This window comes from Arvicola amphibius, chromosome 7 (assembly GCF_903992535.2).
Source record: "Arvicola amphibius chromosome 7, mArvAmp1.2, whole genome shotgun sequence".
NCBI classification, from domain to species: Eukaryota; Metazoa; Chordata; class Mammalia; order Rodentia; family Cricetidae; genus Arvicola; species Arvicola amphibius.
This window is the reverse complement of record NC_052053.1, coordinates 112,276,549-112,290,257: the sequence shown is the minus strand read 5'-3', so window position 1 is coordinate 112,290,257 and position 13,709 is coordinate 112,276,549. Positions and strand designations below refer to the sequence as shown.

Genomic DNA, 13,709 nt, shown 5'->3' with positions numbered 1-13,709 from the left:
AAAAAATGAACATGGACTAGTTATATATTATAATACAATATAATTATATTTGCCTTTTTCTCTTTATATTTAATTTTTTTAATTTTGAACCTCATCTAAATATATATTTTTAAAGATGTGTTTTTATTCCATGTATATGAGCTGTCTTATAGAACTGTGTCTGGATGTTGATTATGCTGACTCAACTTCTGACTATCTTCTGTTTATTTTGTTCTGTTGAGACAGGGTCTCGCTATGCAGCCCTGACTGGCCTTAAACTTATTTATGTAGGTAGACCAGACTGGTATCAAACTCACAGAGATCTGATTGCCTCTGCCTCCCAAGTGCTAGGATTAAAGATGTGCGCCAGCATGCCTGGCCTGACCACCTGTTACAAAAGTAAATAATGAGATTGTCATTAGGAAATTTTATTGTAGTCATCGATGAAACGGTTTCTGATTGACCAGATTTACTTTTCAATTAATTGTAGTTGAACACTTAACTAGTGAAAGTGAAGATGATGTTTTCCTGAGAAAAACTAAAAAACCCAAGACGAATGTCCTGAAGTCCCCTGAGGTGAGTCATTCGTGTCTCACAGTGATGTAATCAAGTGAAGGCCATGCTCTCCCTTTCCAGACTCTGTGTCACATTTTAATTAGACTGTTCATCTGTTCTATCCAGGATCAGAAAAACAGCGACATTGATTCTCCTGTTCATGCTGTGAAAAAGTCCAGGGTTCTTAGGGTACGTAAACTACTGGCAGTATTTAATACCTCAGTTCTTTTTACAAAAAGGTTTGGTTTTTATTATTTCTGGGTTTATTCTCTCTCTCTCTCTCTCTCTCTCTCTCTCTCTCTCTCTCTCTCTCTCTCTCTCTCTGTGTGTGTGTGTGTGTGTGTGTGTGTGTCTGTGAGAGATACTTAACAGATAAATTGATATTATATCTTATGCAATTAGCATTTCTACTTCTGCTAAAGAAAAGCATTAATTATAAACTTTCCTAACTATAACAAGCGTAAATAAGGCAGAAATGGAAATAATAGAGAAGAAAGTAGGTCACTGAGGTGGGAATTTTGAAGTTGTGATGAGAAAAGGCAGCCTTTGGCCTAGGCTTGCTGAGAGAGGAAGGGACCCGTGTCACAGCAGATAAGGGGGCGGTGCAGCAGCAGAGTGAGCAGCTCACACAGCGGCCCACGAAGAATACTGCGCCTCTGCACTACGAGGCTTTGCACTGGAGAGTTTGTCCTGCCTACCCCAACGCAGGAACTTGTCACTGCTTCGTGTTTAAAGTGGTTCATTCATGTTTTACTGTAGCGGCAGACCCCACAGATGATGCGTTACGGATCTTGTGTCTATCCTAGGGTCATTTGGAGAGTTAAGTAAAAACTCAGCCAATCCATCCTAACCTGGTGAACTCATACCATAAAAATTGCTTTGATATTGTGCTGAATCTAAGATGACTGGTGGCTTATGAAAAGTAAACTAAAATCCCGACAAAGCTGATTGTTATGCCGGGTGCAACAAAAATTATTTCGATTCCTTGAAGTACTGATAAGCTTTTCATTCTTTTACTGACTTCATATTAAGAAGAGGTTGTAGGTCTCAGGTATTTTTAAATTTGTTACTGCTATGTTATTTTCGTGGTTGCAGAGGTTTTCTTTGTGTTTGGATGGACTTTATCTTTTGTGAAATCCTTGGAAATCTAAAGAAAACACTGTAGGTTTTCATCAAATGCTTTTGGTGAAATACTAAGTGGGGTGAACACATACACTAACATTCGTGTTACCTGATCTGACATTTGTGGGTCTAACTAGTGAGAACCATTTGATTCTAAGAGAATGTTGAATCAAATACTTAAATAAAATAAATCCCTCTTAAGAAATGCAATCAGTTAAATCATTACAGTTGGTTTTTTTTCCTTCTGTGTTGTGTTAACTCTTTGTAGTCAGAATTGTCATCCAGTGACGAGAGTGAGCATTCTCTCATGCCATGTTCACAATTGGAAGACTTCAAGGATTGTGAGAGGAATGCCAGGAAAGGCTCCAAAGTACGAAAGAAAAAGAATCACGTAAAGGTAACCTTTCCTTAGTCTCTTTAATGTATATAATATTTATTATATATACACATACGCATGTGTATTAGTATACATGTATATGTTGAATATCCATTAGATGCATGGATGGAAGGAAGGTAGATGTTTTGCTTGTACGTGTCTATGCACCATATATGTGCCTGGTACCCACACAGGCTAGAAAAACCTATTGTTATAAACTATTGTCATCTACCATGTGGGTGCTGGGAGGTGAACCTGTGTTCTCTGGGAAAAGCAGACAGTGCTCTTAAGTGCTGAGCCATCTCTCCAACCCCTCAAAGCACAGTTTGTAAAAAAGTATTTTCCCATCCTGACCTGGCAGGAGAGATGCCATGATTTCAAAGGTGGTTTTCCCAGGACGAGGCTTATCCGTGGCACTCCGGATCTGCTGACTCCTGCCATTTCCCCAAATGCAGGAAACTTGACTGCAGAATTTATGGTAGTGGGGGACTGTGTTTGCTCTCCCCTGGAAAAAGGGAAAAAGAGAAGTATTTTCCCACCAATTTTTTTTTTCTGGAATTAAAAAATCTCAAAGTGCAAAGTGCATTGCTTCTTTCCTTTGTGTGTATTTTTTTTTATCTTGTTAGTGGTATGTTATTTTGAATGATTAAATGAAAAAATTGAAGTATATTGAGAACATATTGTTCAAATTGAAGGAAATGTAAAGACAGACCTGAGTTTTAGAAAATTTGCTTTTATAGTGTTTGCGATTTCTTAAAGCAAAGAAAAAAAAAGAAATTCTTGCATCATTTACTTTGTATGTGAGGCCGGAGTTGATGCACGCAGCCACCACGAGAGAGTGGAAGTCAGAGAACAAACTGCAGGAGTCAGCCTCTCCTCCAGTGTGCGGGTCCCAGGGATGGGCTGCAGGTTGTCAGTGTTGGTCACGTTTGCCTGGTGAGCTGTCTCACTGATGATCCCATTTTTTCCCTCATCTTTATTCATTATTTTAAATATTCGCCAAGAGTTCTCGGCACCTTTCCCTCCCGTCAGTGCTTCTGATACTCTGTCTTTCCATGCCAGAGCTTAACTTTTGGAATCTCTGTAGACGGTCTGTTGGAAACATCCAGCAAGACGACTAGTGTCTTAAATGTTGTTTGAAATTATTATCAGGAGAAATTTTATATAGGACCCTCCCCCTTTTTTTTTTTAAAATCTTATTTTGGCTCTTTGCTCTTGAAAGCATCGACAAGAAAGCCGCTACCTTCTTAAGAGTATAGAGTGGCCCTGGCTCATGTAAACTGTGTTGTCGAATTTTGTTCCCCACATCAAGAATGCATAAGGTGCTGGACATGCCTTGATCTCAACATTACACACTGTACACATGTATTGAAATGTCACACTTTACCCCATAAATATGTACAGTTACATGCCAGTTCAATTTTGAAATAAAAACCTCAAAATATGATTTCCAGAACAAAAACTGTGAGAGAGAATTATTTTCATTTTCTGGGATGCCTTCTTGTTCCTTGTTTCTTCATAGAATATAGCTCGGATGTTTCTAGATGACGAGGCAGAGGTTTCAGAAGAGGATGCAGGGAGTGTCTCATCAGATGAAGATGAGTTGGAAAATGAGCAGAATTCGTCTCTTCTCGGCTTTGTAAATGACCAGACCCAGCTTTCACAGGCTATAAATGGTAAATGCTGTCTGTCATGGCAATTCATAATTATTTCCAGTGTGTCTAATGTCATATTTAAATATGGTCTCTTTATTAAAAGAAACTTGGCTCTACAGGGATTAAATTCAGTATGTGCACAATCTTTGTTCATTTTTATTTAAATTCTGCAGTACTTGGCTTCTGGTTTACCTAGGCAGCTCAAACACCAAATGTTCATTTAGCTGGCGTTCAGTGCCTTCCTTTGCTGTTAACGTAGAACAGCTAAGAAAGAGATGCTAGAGAGCACAAACAATCTATAAAGTCATATATATATATATATATATATATATATATATATATATCAACTAAAGTGTGCAGTGTTTTATATGATGAAACAGTTACTGAGAAGTAAGCGAAGTGGGGAGGGAGAGGGAGACTTGAACTTGCTAAGGTGGGAGGCTTTGAACGCAGGCCACTCGCTGTTATAGTTCAGATGTTGTGAGACTAGGTCTTAACTACGTAGCCCAGGATGACATGGACTCTATAAGCCCCCTTCCTGAGCCTTCTGATTGCTGTAATTATAGAAGAGTGTATTCCTGTGCCAGGTAATCAAGTTGCCCTTGTGAGGCGTACGCCTCACTGAGAATGTGGCATCTGATCGGTGATTAGAGGAAAGTCGTTCAGCACTGTGGATGAATCAGACCAGCTGAGGAAAACACTAACCCTGCTAAATGTATCCGCTAAGGGAGATCTGCATGAGCATGCCCAGTACATTCAGAGCCCATGATTCAGATTGCCTACCACCTAAGTGAGAAATGTTCTGATTGACTCATCAGTATTCTGGCCTTTTTGAGATCAGGTTTTGTCAGTCTTTCTGTTTCTGTAGATTGTGATATAATTTAGAGCTGCAAAGTTTCCGAAGGACCATGAGTTTAAAGAAAAAGAAATGTGTTTATGAACAAACTTCTCCATACCGTAACCCTGAATGCACAGTGTCTAGAATCCAGTGTAGTGCCCTCAGTGGTTGGTAATGGGTGTGTCTTTTGCAGATTTTAGTAAAGTCTGGTAACATTCAAAGATACCAGCAAATTCAGAGGCCCTCGGGCAGCAGCGCTCTAGTCTTTTGAAGGACGAGCGTCATTGCAGAAGGGAAGCAGAGACAGCAGTTAGGCCGCAGTCTGAAGTAGAGCTGCTGCCGTAACACAGAGAGTGGCGGCTACTGTAGGGATGGTACTGATGAGAGGAGAAAGGTCAGATTCTGGACAGCTAAGGTGACGGGGCTCTCTGTGGGCCGGAGTCGCAGAGGGCACAGGTGGACTTCTGCTCGGCCAAGAAGATGGAGTGGTCTGAACAGAGAGACATCCAGTCTCCACTTAGACACAGCACCTTTGAAAGAAAAGACTTCAGAGCTATTTTAAAAGTACAAAGAAATTCTTATTTTCATGTATTAAGTATCCTTTGCTATGATTTTTTTAAATGATAAGCATCAATAAATAAAAACCCATGTTTTCCCACTTTGTCCTTTACTAGAAATTATGACCACTTTAGTCTCATAGAAGTTTTTCAGTACATTTTCCTTTCTGAGAGACTGGATCCTTCTGCTGTCGGAGGTTTTCTTTAGTACTTGTGTAAGTCAGGTGCAGTCCTGAGAACGTTATGTGCTTTTGTTTGGAGTAGAAAGCTGTGGTCCTACAGCAAGTCCTGGTCCTCTTCCTCCTTCTCAGAACAGAGTTAGAGAAAGCTGTCCACAGTCACCCAATAGGTGATGATTCTCAAAGACAAAACTTCTGGCGTTGCCGTCATTGTTATCTTTAGGTTTGGTTTTTGAAAAGACAGGCTCTCCCTACGTAGTTCTGGCTTGACTGGAATTCACTTTGTAGGGCAAGCTGGCCCCAAACGCAGAGATCTGCTCACCTCTGCCTACTGACTATAGGATTAGAGCCGCACGCCACCACATCTGGCCTCTGACAACATTTTAAATAATTGTTTTTAGGTTTCTCTCCACGTTTCTTTTAAATTTTAATTTTTTCATAAAACATTTTAGTCTAAAAATTATAGATGGATCTTTAATTTCTTCATTGGAGTTTTGCAATAGGATTTCAACATGTATCCCAGAAGGGCTTCACGCTTGCTATCTATCCAAAGCACCATATGTAACCAGAGATTCCCCTGCCTCTATTTCTGGAGTGCTGAGATGTATTTGGGTTTTGGGTGAGATCTTGCTATGTTGCCTAAGCCGATCTATACATACAAACGTGTATGTATGTGTCTGTCTGTCTGTCTCTCTGTCTTCTCCTAATGGTGAGCCATGCAAATTTGGAGTAGTCAAACTTAAATGAAGACTTTCATGTAAGTGATTTTGTACCTGTTTTTCACCTCTCATCCTTACACAGATTCTGAAATGAGAGCTATTTACATGAGATCCGTGCGGAGTCCACTGACGGGCACTAAGTACAGAATGGCCCGTGAGAAGCATAACAACATGAACATTTTCTCTCAGGTACTTACTACAGAAGTAACCATGGAGGATTTCCTGTCACGATTTGAAATGCTGTAATATTAATAAAGCTTCTGTTGTGTTTTTAAACTTAGAAAGTCAGAGCTGGCTCGGATAATTGTACTGTGGAATTTTTTTCCCAACTATGAGAATTAGTTTAAAGGAGATGAATAGAATTTGATCGTCTATTAGTTAATTTTTTATATGTCATACTTGTTTTAAAATGTTTTATTTTTTATAAAAATGTTTCTAGAGATTACAGATGGAACTTTTATTTCTTTGTTTACTGATGCTTTCTGGTAGGATTTCAGTATGTAGCCAAACTTGCTACGTATCTAAGGTGCCACGTGTAACTAGACATTCTCCTGCCCCACTCTCATCCCTCTGGGGTGCTGGGATGTTGTTGAGTTTTGAATGAGATCTTACTGTGCCCATGCTGGTCTCCGGCAGATCTTTTATTTACTTACTTACTGATTGTGGTACTGGCGTTGAACCCAGTGACTCCCATATACGAGGCAAGTGCTGCAAAATGCTGCAACCCTGTAACACAGTTCCTCATATTGTGGTGACCACCCCCTGCCCTGCAATCATAAAATTACTTTCATTTCTACTTCAGAATTGTAATTGTGCTACTGTTATAAATCGTGATGTAAATATTTTTTGGAGATAGAGGTTTTCCAGAGGGGTCATGACAGGTTGATAACCACTGTTTTAAGCTACTACCCCCCCCCCCCACATTGGCTTTGAACTCAGAAGATCCCTCTGCCTCAGTCTTCCATGTGCCTAGGATTATAAGCACACCATTGGACATGGCTAGGATGGCTTTCATTTAAGGTAATATTTTCTCTGTCCATAAATTGCCTTGTTCAGCTTAATAATAGGGCTATTCAGATCTGTATTTAACATTGTGAGTATTCTTATAGCACTTGCCACAAGTTTTTCTTACTTTTCTGGCTGCCTGCATTTGACTGTAAATTTCTAGAGGGCAAATTGTTTCCTTTTTTTCTTCCTTCCTTCCTTCTTTCCTTCATTCCTTCCTTCACTTCTCTTTTCTTTTGTTTGTTTGTTTGTTGTTTCAGACAGAGCTTCTCTATGCGTAGCCTTAGCTGTCCCGGAACTCGCTCTGTAGAGCAGGCTGGCCTCAGACTCAAAGAGATCCACCTACCTCTGCCTCCCAGTGTTAGGATTTAAGGCGTGTGCTACCACCTAGCTCTTCTGTTTTGTTTTTTAATCTCTCAGTCCTCATTTTTCCCCATGGATGGCTAAGATGGCTTTCATTTATAAGGTACTGAGTAGACGTTCATGAAATAGAATAAAGATTCAAACTAGTTATAAGATAAATTTAAATATTTCTATTTTTATTATAGATTCCTGAGCAAGATGAAAGCTATTTAGAGGACAGTTTTTGTGTTGATGAAGAGGAGTCTTGCAAAAGCCAATCATGTGACGAAGAAGTCTGTGTTGATTTTAACTTAAGTAAAGATTCCTTTACTGAGGGGAACGTAAGATATAAAACCCGGTATGCAGTAAAGCTGAAGCAAATGAGCATGAAACAAAACTGTCCACAGCCAAAAAAGAAGCTGTCTCGTATCATCTTACTAGACGATGACTCGGAGGAGGAGGTTAGCACCGTGAGTGACAGAGAAGACCCCAGTGCCCATGGTGGCACTGCAGACAAGCACACACAGCAGGGCCAGCAGGGCCAGCAGGGCCAGCAGGGCCAGCAGGGCCAGCAGGGCGGTTCCGGGCTCCCTGGGTCTTCAGCGCAGCCCCAGGTCCTTCCTAATCCACCAGCTCATCAGAAACCCACGCAGAGACATCAGGTGGTGCAGAGTCGAATGGCTGCCGTCCCTGAAGTCGTGAACCTCGAGGCTCTACACCATCATACAGTCCCATCTACTTCGTCTCCATGTGCGAGAGCTGAGTCATGGAAACGTCCAGCAGAGTTGAAGGTGTGTATGAAAATGAAGAAAAACGAGTTGTTGGGGGCAGGGGTGCTTTCTTTTTTGTTTTTTATCCTAAATAACTCAAAGACAAAAGTAGTGTTTTGTTTTGATTTTTTGAAATGGTCTGGAGATTAACTGGCCTGGGGTTAACTGGCCACCAGCCTCACTCGAGGTCCCGTGAGAGATGCTGTCATGACAAAGAGTGGTAGAGCGGAACCCTTGAAGGCGGTCTGGCTTCTGCAAGTTTACAGACCCGCTTATGTCCACAGATGTGCATATACCACACATGCATAGCACATACACAGAGCGCTCATACCCAAAGATTTCTTACTCATTGAATTAATCACAAATAACTGCTCCTGTCTGTTGATTTAACATAGGGTCTTGCTATGTAGCCCAGACTTGCCTCCAACTCTTTAGCCTGCGTTGACCTTGAACTTCCTACCTCAGTTTCCCTGGTGCTAGGATTACAGGTGGGTGCCACTGCACACACATGGCTCCGATTTGCCAGTAGTTTTTGAAGGATTTTTACATTTAACTCATAACGGATATTGGTTGTAGCTGTCTTAAGAGTGTTTGTCTGGCTTCATAGATCTGATCTTGTAGAAAAATTAAGAAATCCTATCCTCAATTTTTGAGTAAAGTTTGCAAATTATCAGCATTACTTGTATAAATGAAGCCGTCTCTTCCTAGGCTCTGTAGGAGGTTTTTAATTATTGCCTCTCTCTCTCTCTCTCTCTCTCTCTCTCCCTCTCCCTCCCTCCCTCCCTCCCTCCCTCCCTCTCTCTCTCTCTCTCTCTCTCTCTCTCTCCTTCCTCTCTCTCTCTCTCACAGGTTTTCTTTGTGTAACAGCCCTGGCTGTCCTGGAACTCGCTTTGTAAACCAGGTTGGTCTCGAACTCACAGAGATCTGCCTGCCTATGCCTCTTGAGTGCTGGGATTAAAGTCGTCCACCACCACTGCCCGGCTACATCTCTCTTTTCCGGTCAGATTGCCTGTTTATCACTTGTGACATTCACGGCCCTGATGCATGTTCAGCTGGGCAGTGACCGGTGCTTTCTCTTTTAGGTTGATGACCCGGAGGAAGGCAAGACCTCAGCAGCACCCTGTTCTAATTCACCCCTACATGTGACTGAGGTACATCCGACCACGAGCCTTCCACACGAAGGAAATAGAGCTTGCATCCTTGTGGACAGTCGTGAAATCACTTCTGGTTTAGAAGTAATTTCTTCACTAAGAACCGTCCATGGCTTACAAGTAGAGGTTTGTCCTCTTAATGGCTGTGATTACATCGTCAGCAACCGCATGGTGGTAGAAAGGAGGTCTCAGGCCGAGATGTTGAATAACGGCAGTAAGAACAAGTTTATCGAGCAGATCCAGCGCCTGCAGGGCATGTTCCAAAGAATATGTGTGATTGTGGAAAAAGACAGAGAAAAAACAGGTTTGGATTTTCAAATGTTTATATGGCTGTAAACAAAATTGACTATTATTTAATTCATTCTTTGCTGCCCGGGTGGATCATTTCATACTTAATATCAGGATGTTTTTCATTAGTCATTGTGTTTTAATGAGGTTTATGAAAACTGACCAGGGAGAAACCAAAGGCAAAGCACACTTGTCCTAAGACCTTTCCAGGAACATCAAGCAGGAACACTGCAGCCTCAGGGAGAGATAGGAACCTGGTGCGTAGGAGCCAGGGCTCACAGGGTCGGTGGGAAGAGCTGAGAGTTACCCCACCTCAACAGCTTCTTTGTTACGGGTCAGTAAGGGAATGGTATTGCTTGTTGTCATTCTGAGTGTCATTGAAGACGTACGTGAGGGGCAAGGAGGGTTCATTCTGAACATGGTAAGATGGGGTTTACTTAAGTCACTGAAATGGTGTCTAGGTTGCTCCTAGAAATGCAAGATTGGAATTTTTGCTAGAAGAGTGAACAGATTATGACGTGTAGAGCCAGCAGATGCATTGGCTTCTGGTTTCTCTACAGCTCTGTGGGTGTTTATTTGACAAGCCACTGCCTCTGAATAACAAGTTGTTGGCAAGATGCTTGCCCTGCTCATCTCATGGTGCTGTAAGAATGAAATAGAACCATGTTGTGGAAAGCCATTATGGAAGTACTGAAAAAATTAAGTAAAGGAAATAGTGGTTTGTATAAAACATTGGTTTGGAAACTGGGCAGTATTTTTCCTTCCTCATTCTGTCCTTAGTGAATGATAATGAACCTAGGTAAGTCACTTTATTTATTTTCCTAACTGGAAAAGTGAGGAGTAGAGTTTAAAACAAAGTGGAAATCTGGTAGAAGTGATGAGGAGGCGTGTATAATGGGGAATGCCACAAAAGAAGAGTAGAGTTTAGAAAGCAGTGAGCAGGAGCGGTAAGGACTGATGAGGTAGCATTAGAAGGCCCTCCCGATACTTATTCACCCACTCATTGGGATCAATGCACAGCTTTATTATATCAACTAATCCGGTATTTAATGCGCTTCTTCATAGGTTAATTTCATTTGAAAACACAGATGTCTGTCGGATGTTGGAGAATCACTTTACAGCTTAATTGTAGTTTCTCGTTGGTAGAAGGCACCACTTCTTAACTCAGTGATGAGAGGCTAGAATTTAAAGTTATTCTCCCTGATTTTAGTCAGTAAAATCTTATTTTCACTGAATATGAAAATTTCAGGAGACATATCACGAATGTTTAGAAGAACGAAGTGTTACGACAGTCTGCTAACCGCCTTAGTTGGGGCCGGAATCCGAATCCTTTTCAGCTCTGGACAAGAAGAAACAGCAGATTTACTAAAGGAGCTGTCATTGGTGGAGCGAAGAAAGAATGTTGGTATTCATGTTCCAGCAGTGCTGAGTCCTAGTAAATGTGAGGCCCTGCAGTTCTATCTGAGCATTCCCGGTATAAGTTATATAACTGCCTTAAATATGTGTCACCGGATGTCATCTGTGAAAAAGATGGCTAACAGGTATGTCTGTTTTACTGGTATTTTTAAATGGTCACTATTATTTTTTTTTAAAGTCTTTGAATTATTTAGTATGTGTGTCTGTGTGTGTGTTTGTGCATGCACGCACCCGTGGGCACATGCATCCATCCCCCTGCCTGCCACAGTGGGCCCATCAGAGTCACAGGATAGCTTTTGGGAGTTGGTTCTCTCCCACCATTGAAGTCTCAGGGGTCAAACCTAAGTGGTCAGACTTGGTGGCACACACCTTTAGCTATCTTGCCAGCTACTCTGTTATGATTGTTGTAAAATTATTTTCTATGCCTTTACAGCTAGATTCTTCTTTCTATATGCTTATTATCTGTGGAGCTCATATTTTAAAAGTTTCTAGAATTGCTACTAGTACCTTAGTATCTTTTATATCACTTTCTCCCTTATAACCCTTCCCAGCTACCTTCCCTCGTCTACCCCAGGAACTCCCCAAGCCGATAGCCTCTTTTTCTCATTGTTACGTACATACGTTATGTGTATGCACAAATAGATGTAAGCATCACGTGCTGAGTCCATTTTTATGTGCATATGGTTTCAAGGCTGACCATTCTACACTGGACAAGTAAGGGGGCTCACCCCTGGGAGAGGCTAATTCTCCTTCTCCCAGGAGCCATTAGCTGCCTGTAGTTCTTTATCTGCAGATGGGACCCTGGGAAATTTTCCCCTTCCACATTGACATGTCCGCTGGTGCTGCCTTGTTCGGGTCCTATTTATGTAGTCATTTCTGCTTTATTTCTGTCTCGGTTGAACTGTTCCGGTTTTTCCGTCTTGTCCTTGTGATCACTGTCCTGGCCCTTCCAGAAATATTAGTAGTCTGTTGGTATGACTTCTTTAGGTCTTATTTAACAATGTTTTTGAGATATCATGGGTGTAGCCTCCCTATCATTTTTGGATACACAATCTCACAACAGATTTCCTGGTCCTCTGGCTCTTTTAATCTTTTCACCACCTCTTCCCTAAGCCTTCAGTGCAGTTGTATTGTAGATGTATCAACTGGGTCTGGTCATCACAATTAGGTGATCTCTGCACTTTGACCTGTTGTGATTTTCTGTAATGATCTGCTACAAAGAGGAGCGCTCTCTCTCTCTCTCTCTCTCTCTCTCTCTCTCTATCTCTCTCTCTATATATATTTGATATTTAATATACTTTGTTGTTATAATTGTAGCATGAATAATAAAAACCCAAAGATAGATATTAGGGTTCAAACTGAAGATCAGAAAAGCAAAGCAGCCAAACCACTAGAGAGATCTTAACCCCTACCAAGGCTCAAACAAAGGAGCGGTCCTATAATGCCCTCCACCAACCTTGTTCCTGTCTCTTCCCCTTTATCTTCCTCTCTCTGCCCAGTCATATCGCTCCTGGCTCCACCCCCCTAGTGCTGGGATCACCTTTGTGTGAGCTCTGTTTCTCTTTTAGACAGTCAATCTTGTGTAGCCCAGGGTGGCCTTGAATTCCCAGAGATCTGTCTGCCTCTGTCTACTGGGATTAAAGGTGTGTGCCACCACCTCCTGGCCTGTGTGTCTGACTAGTGTGGCTGCTTTGCCCTCTGATCTTCAGACAAGCTTCAATTATTAAAACACAAATAATATACCAGTATATGTGTGTCTGTGTGTGCACACGCATATGTATATGCTTTGCTTGCATGTATGTTCAAAAGAGGATGTCACATCCCTGGCCATTGGAATTAAAGACAGTTGATCCACCATGTTGGGTACTGGGAATTGATCTTGGTTCTTCTGGAAAGAGTAGCCAGTATTCTAAATCATCTCCCCATTCCCTAAAAGCAGCTTCTTTGTTGAAGACTGAGAGTTATATTTATCTGTGGGTATAGGTTAAGTTTTAGAATGTAGTTAGGAAATATGCCTTCCTAATAAGGTGGTGGGATCTCCGCTGAGATCCATGACCAAACTAGCCACAAGTAACTGACTGGGTTTAAAGCATCCTGTTGAGTATGTAGGTAAACAGCTATTTGTGTCACAAATAGGTAGAGCTACTGATTGTTTCCCTCCCCCAGCCGCTTACAAAGCACTGTCTGAGCCCTAATTGTGTGGTGCCTTCAGCATCAGAGGCTTACCTTAAACCTCTGAGAGGCAGTCAAATGCCTTCAGCATGAAGGGCTTACCTTAAACCTCTGAGGCAATCAAGGACCTCTATTGTTATGGGAGTCTCTTGTCTATCCTTAACTACTCAAAAGCTTGTCATGCTTGCTACTGGGGGGTTCTGTTAGTCTATAGGTCTGTGGGAAGCATTGCCAGCCAAAAGTAGCATAACTTTATTAAGTTTTATTTATAAATATATTCAGATATATGTATTTATGTCATGTTAGGTAAATATTAAAAATAGTTAATTCCTTAAGGCTTTTTGCAAGCATCCTTCAATTTATAATATGTTCCCTTGTCCTAAATTATGTGAAGTTGACAGCAAAAACTGGCCTGTGTGCCTTCTCAGTCACCTAAGGACTTCCCCAGAGGCCCACCTTTTAAAGATCCAGTCTTCCAACACTGCCACACAGCTTCAGGTCCCTACAAATGAATGTCTTGGGGAAGATTTCATAGATACTTGTTCCATTGCAGATCTGAAGTTTTAAGGTACCGTAGGTGGTTGT

At 41.5% G+C, this 13,709-nt stretch overlaps 1 protein-coding gene and 1 non-coding gene across 2 annotated transcripts in view; both read left to right on the top strand.

The window, feature by feature from the left end:
• Fancm (FA complementation group M) overlaps positions 1–13,709 on the top strand; it is a 53,223-nt gene that overhangs the window by 29,224 nt on the left and 10,290 nt on the right. Inside the window, exons 15-22 of the mRNA XM_038336815.1 lie at positions 470–555; positions 661–723; positions 1,925–2,053; positions 3,555–3,708; positions 6,063–6,169; positions 7,534–8,118; positions 9,180–9,552; positions 10,786–11,077. Coding sequence (XP_038192743.1) covers positions 470–555; positions 661–723; positions 1,925–2,053; positions 3,555–3,708; positions 6,063–6,169; positions 7,534–8,118; positions 9,180–9,552; positions 10,786–11,077 — 1,789 coding nt within the window. The remainder of the gene's footprint in view (positions 1–469; positions 556–660; positions 724–1,924; positions 2,054–3,554; positions 3,709–6,062; positions 6,170–7,533; positions 8,119–9,179; positions 9,553–10,785; positions 11,078–13,709) is intronic.
• On the top strand, positions 2,379–2,540 carry LOC119820159. The gene has a single exon (XR_005286422.1). It is a non-coding gene; the product is annotated as a U1 spliceosomal RNA (small nuclear RNA).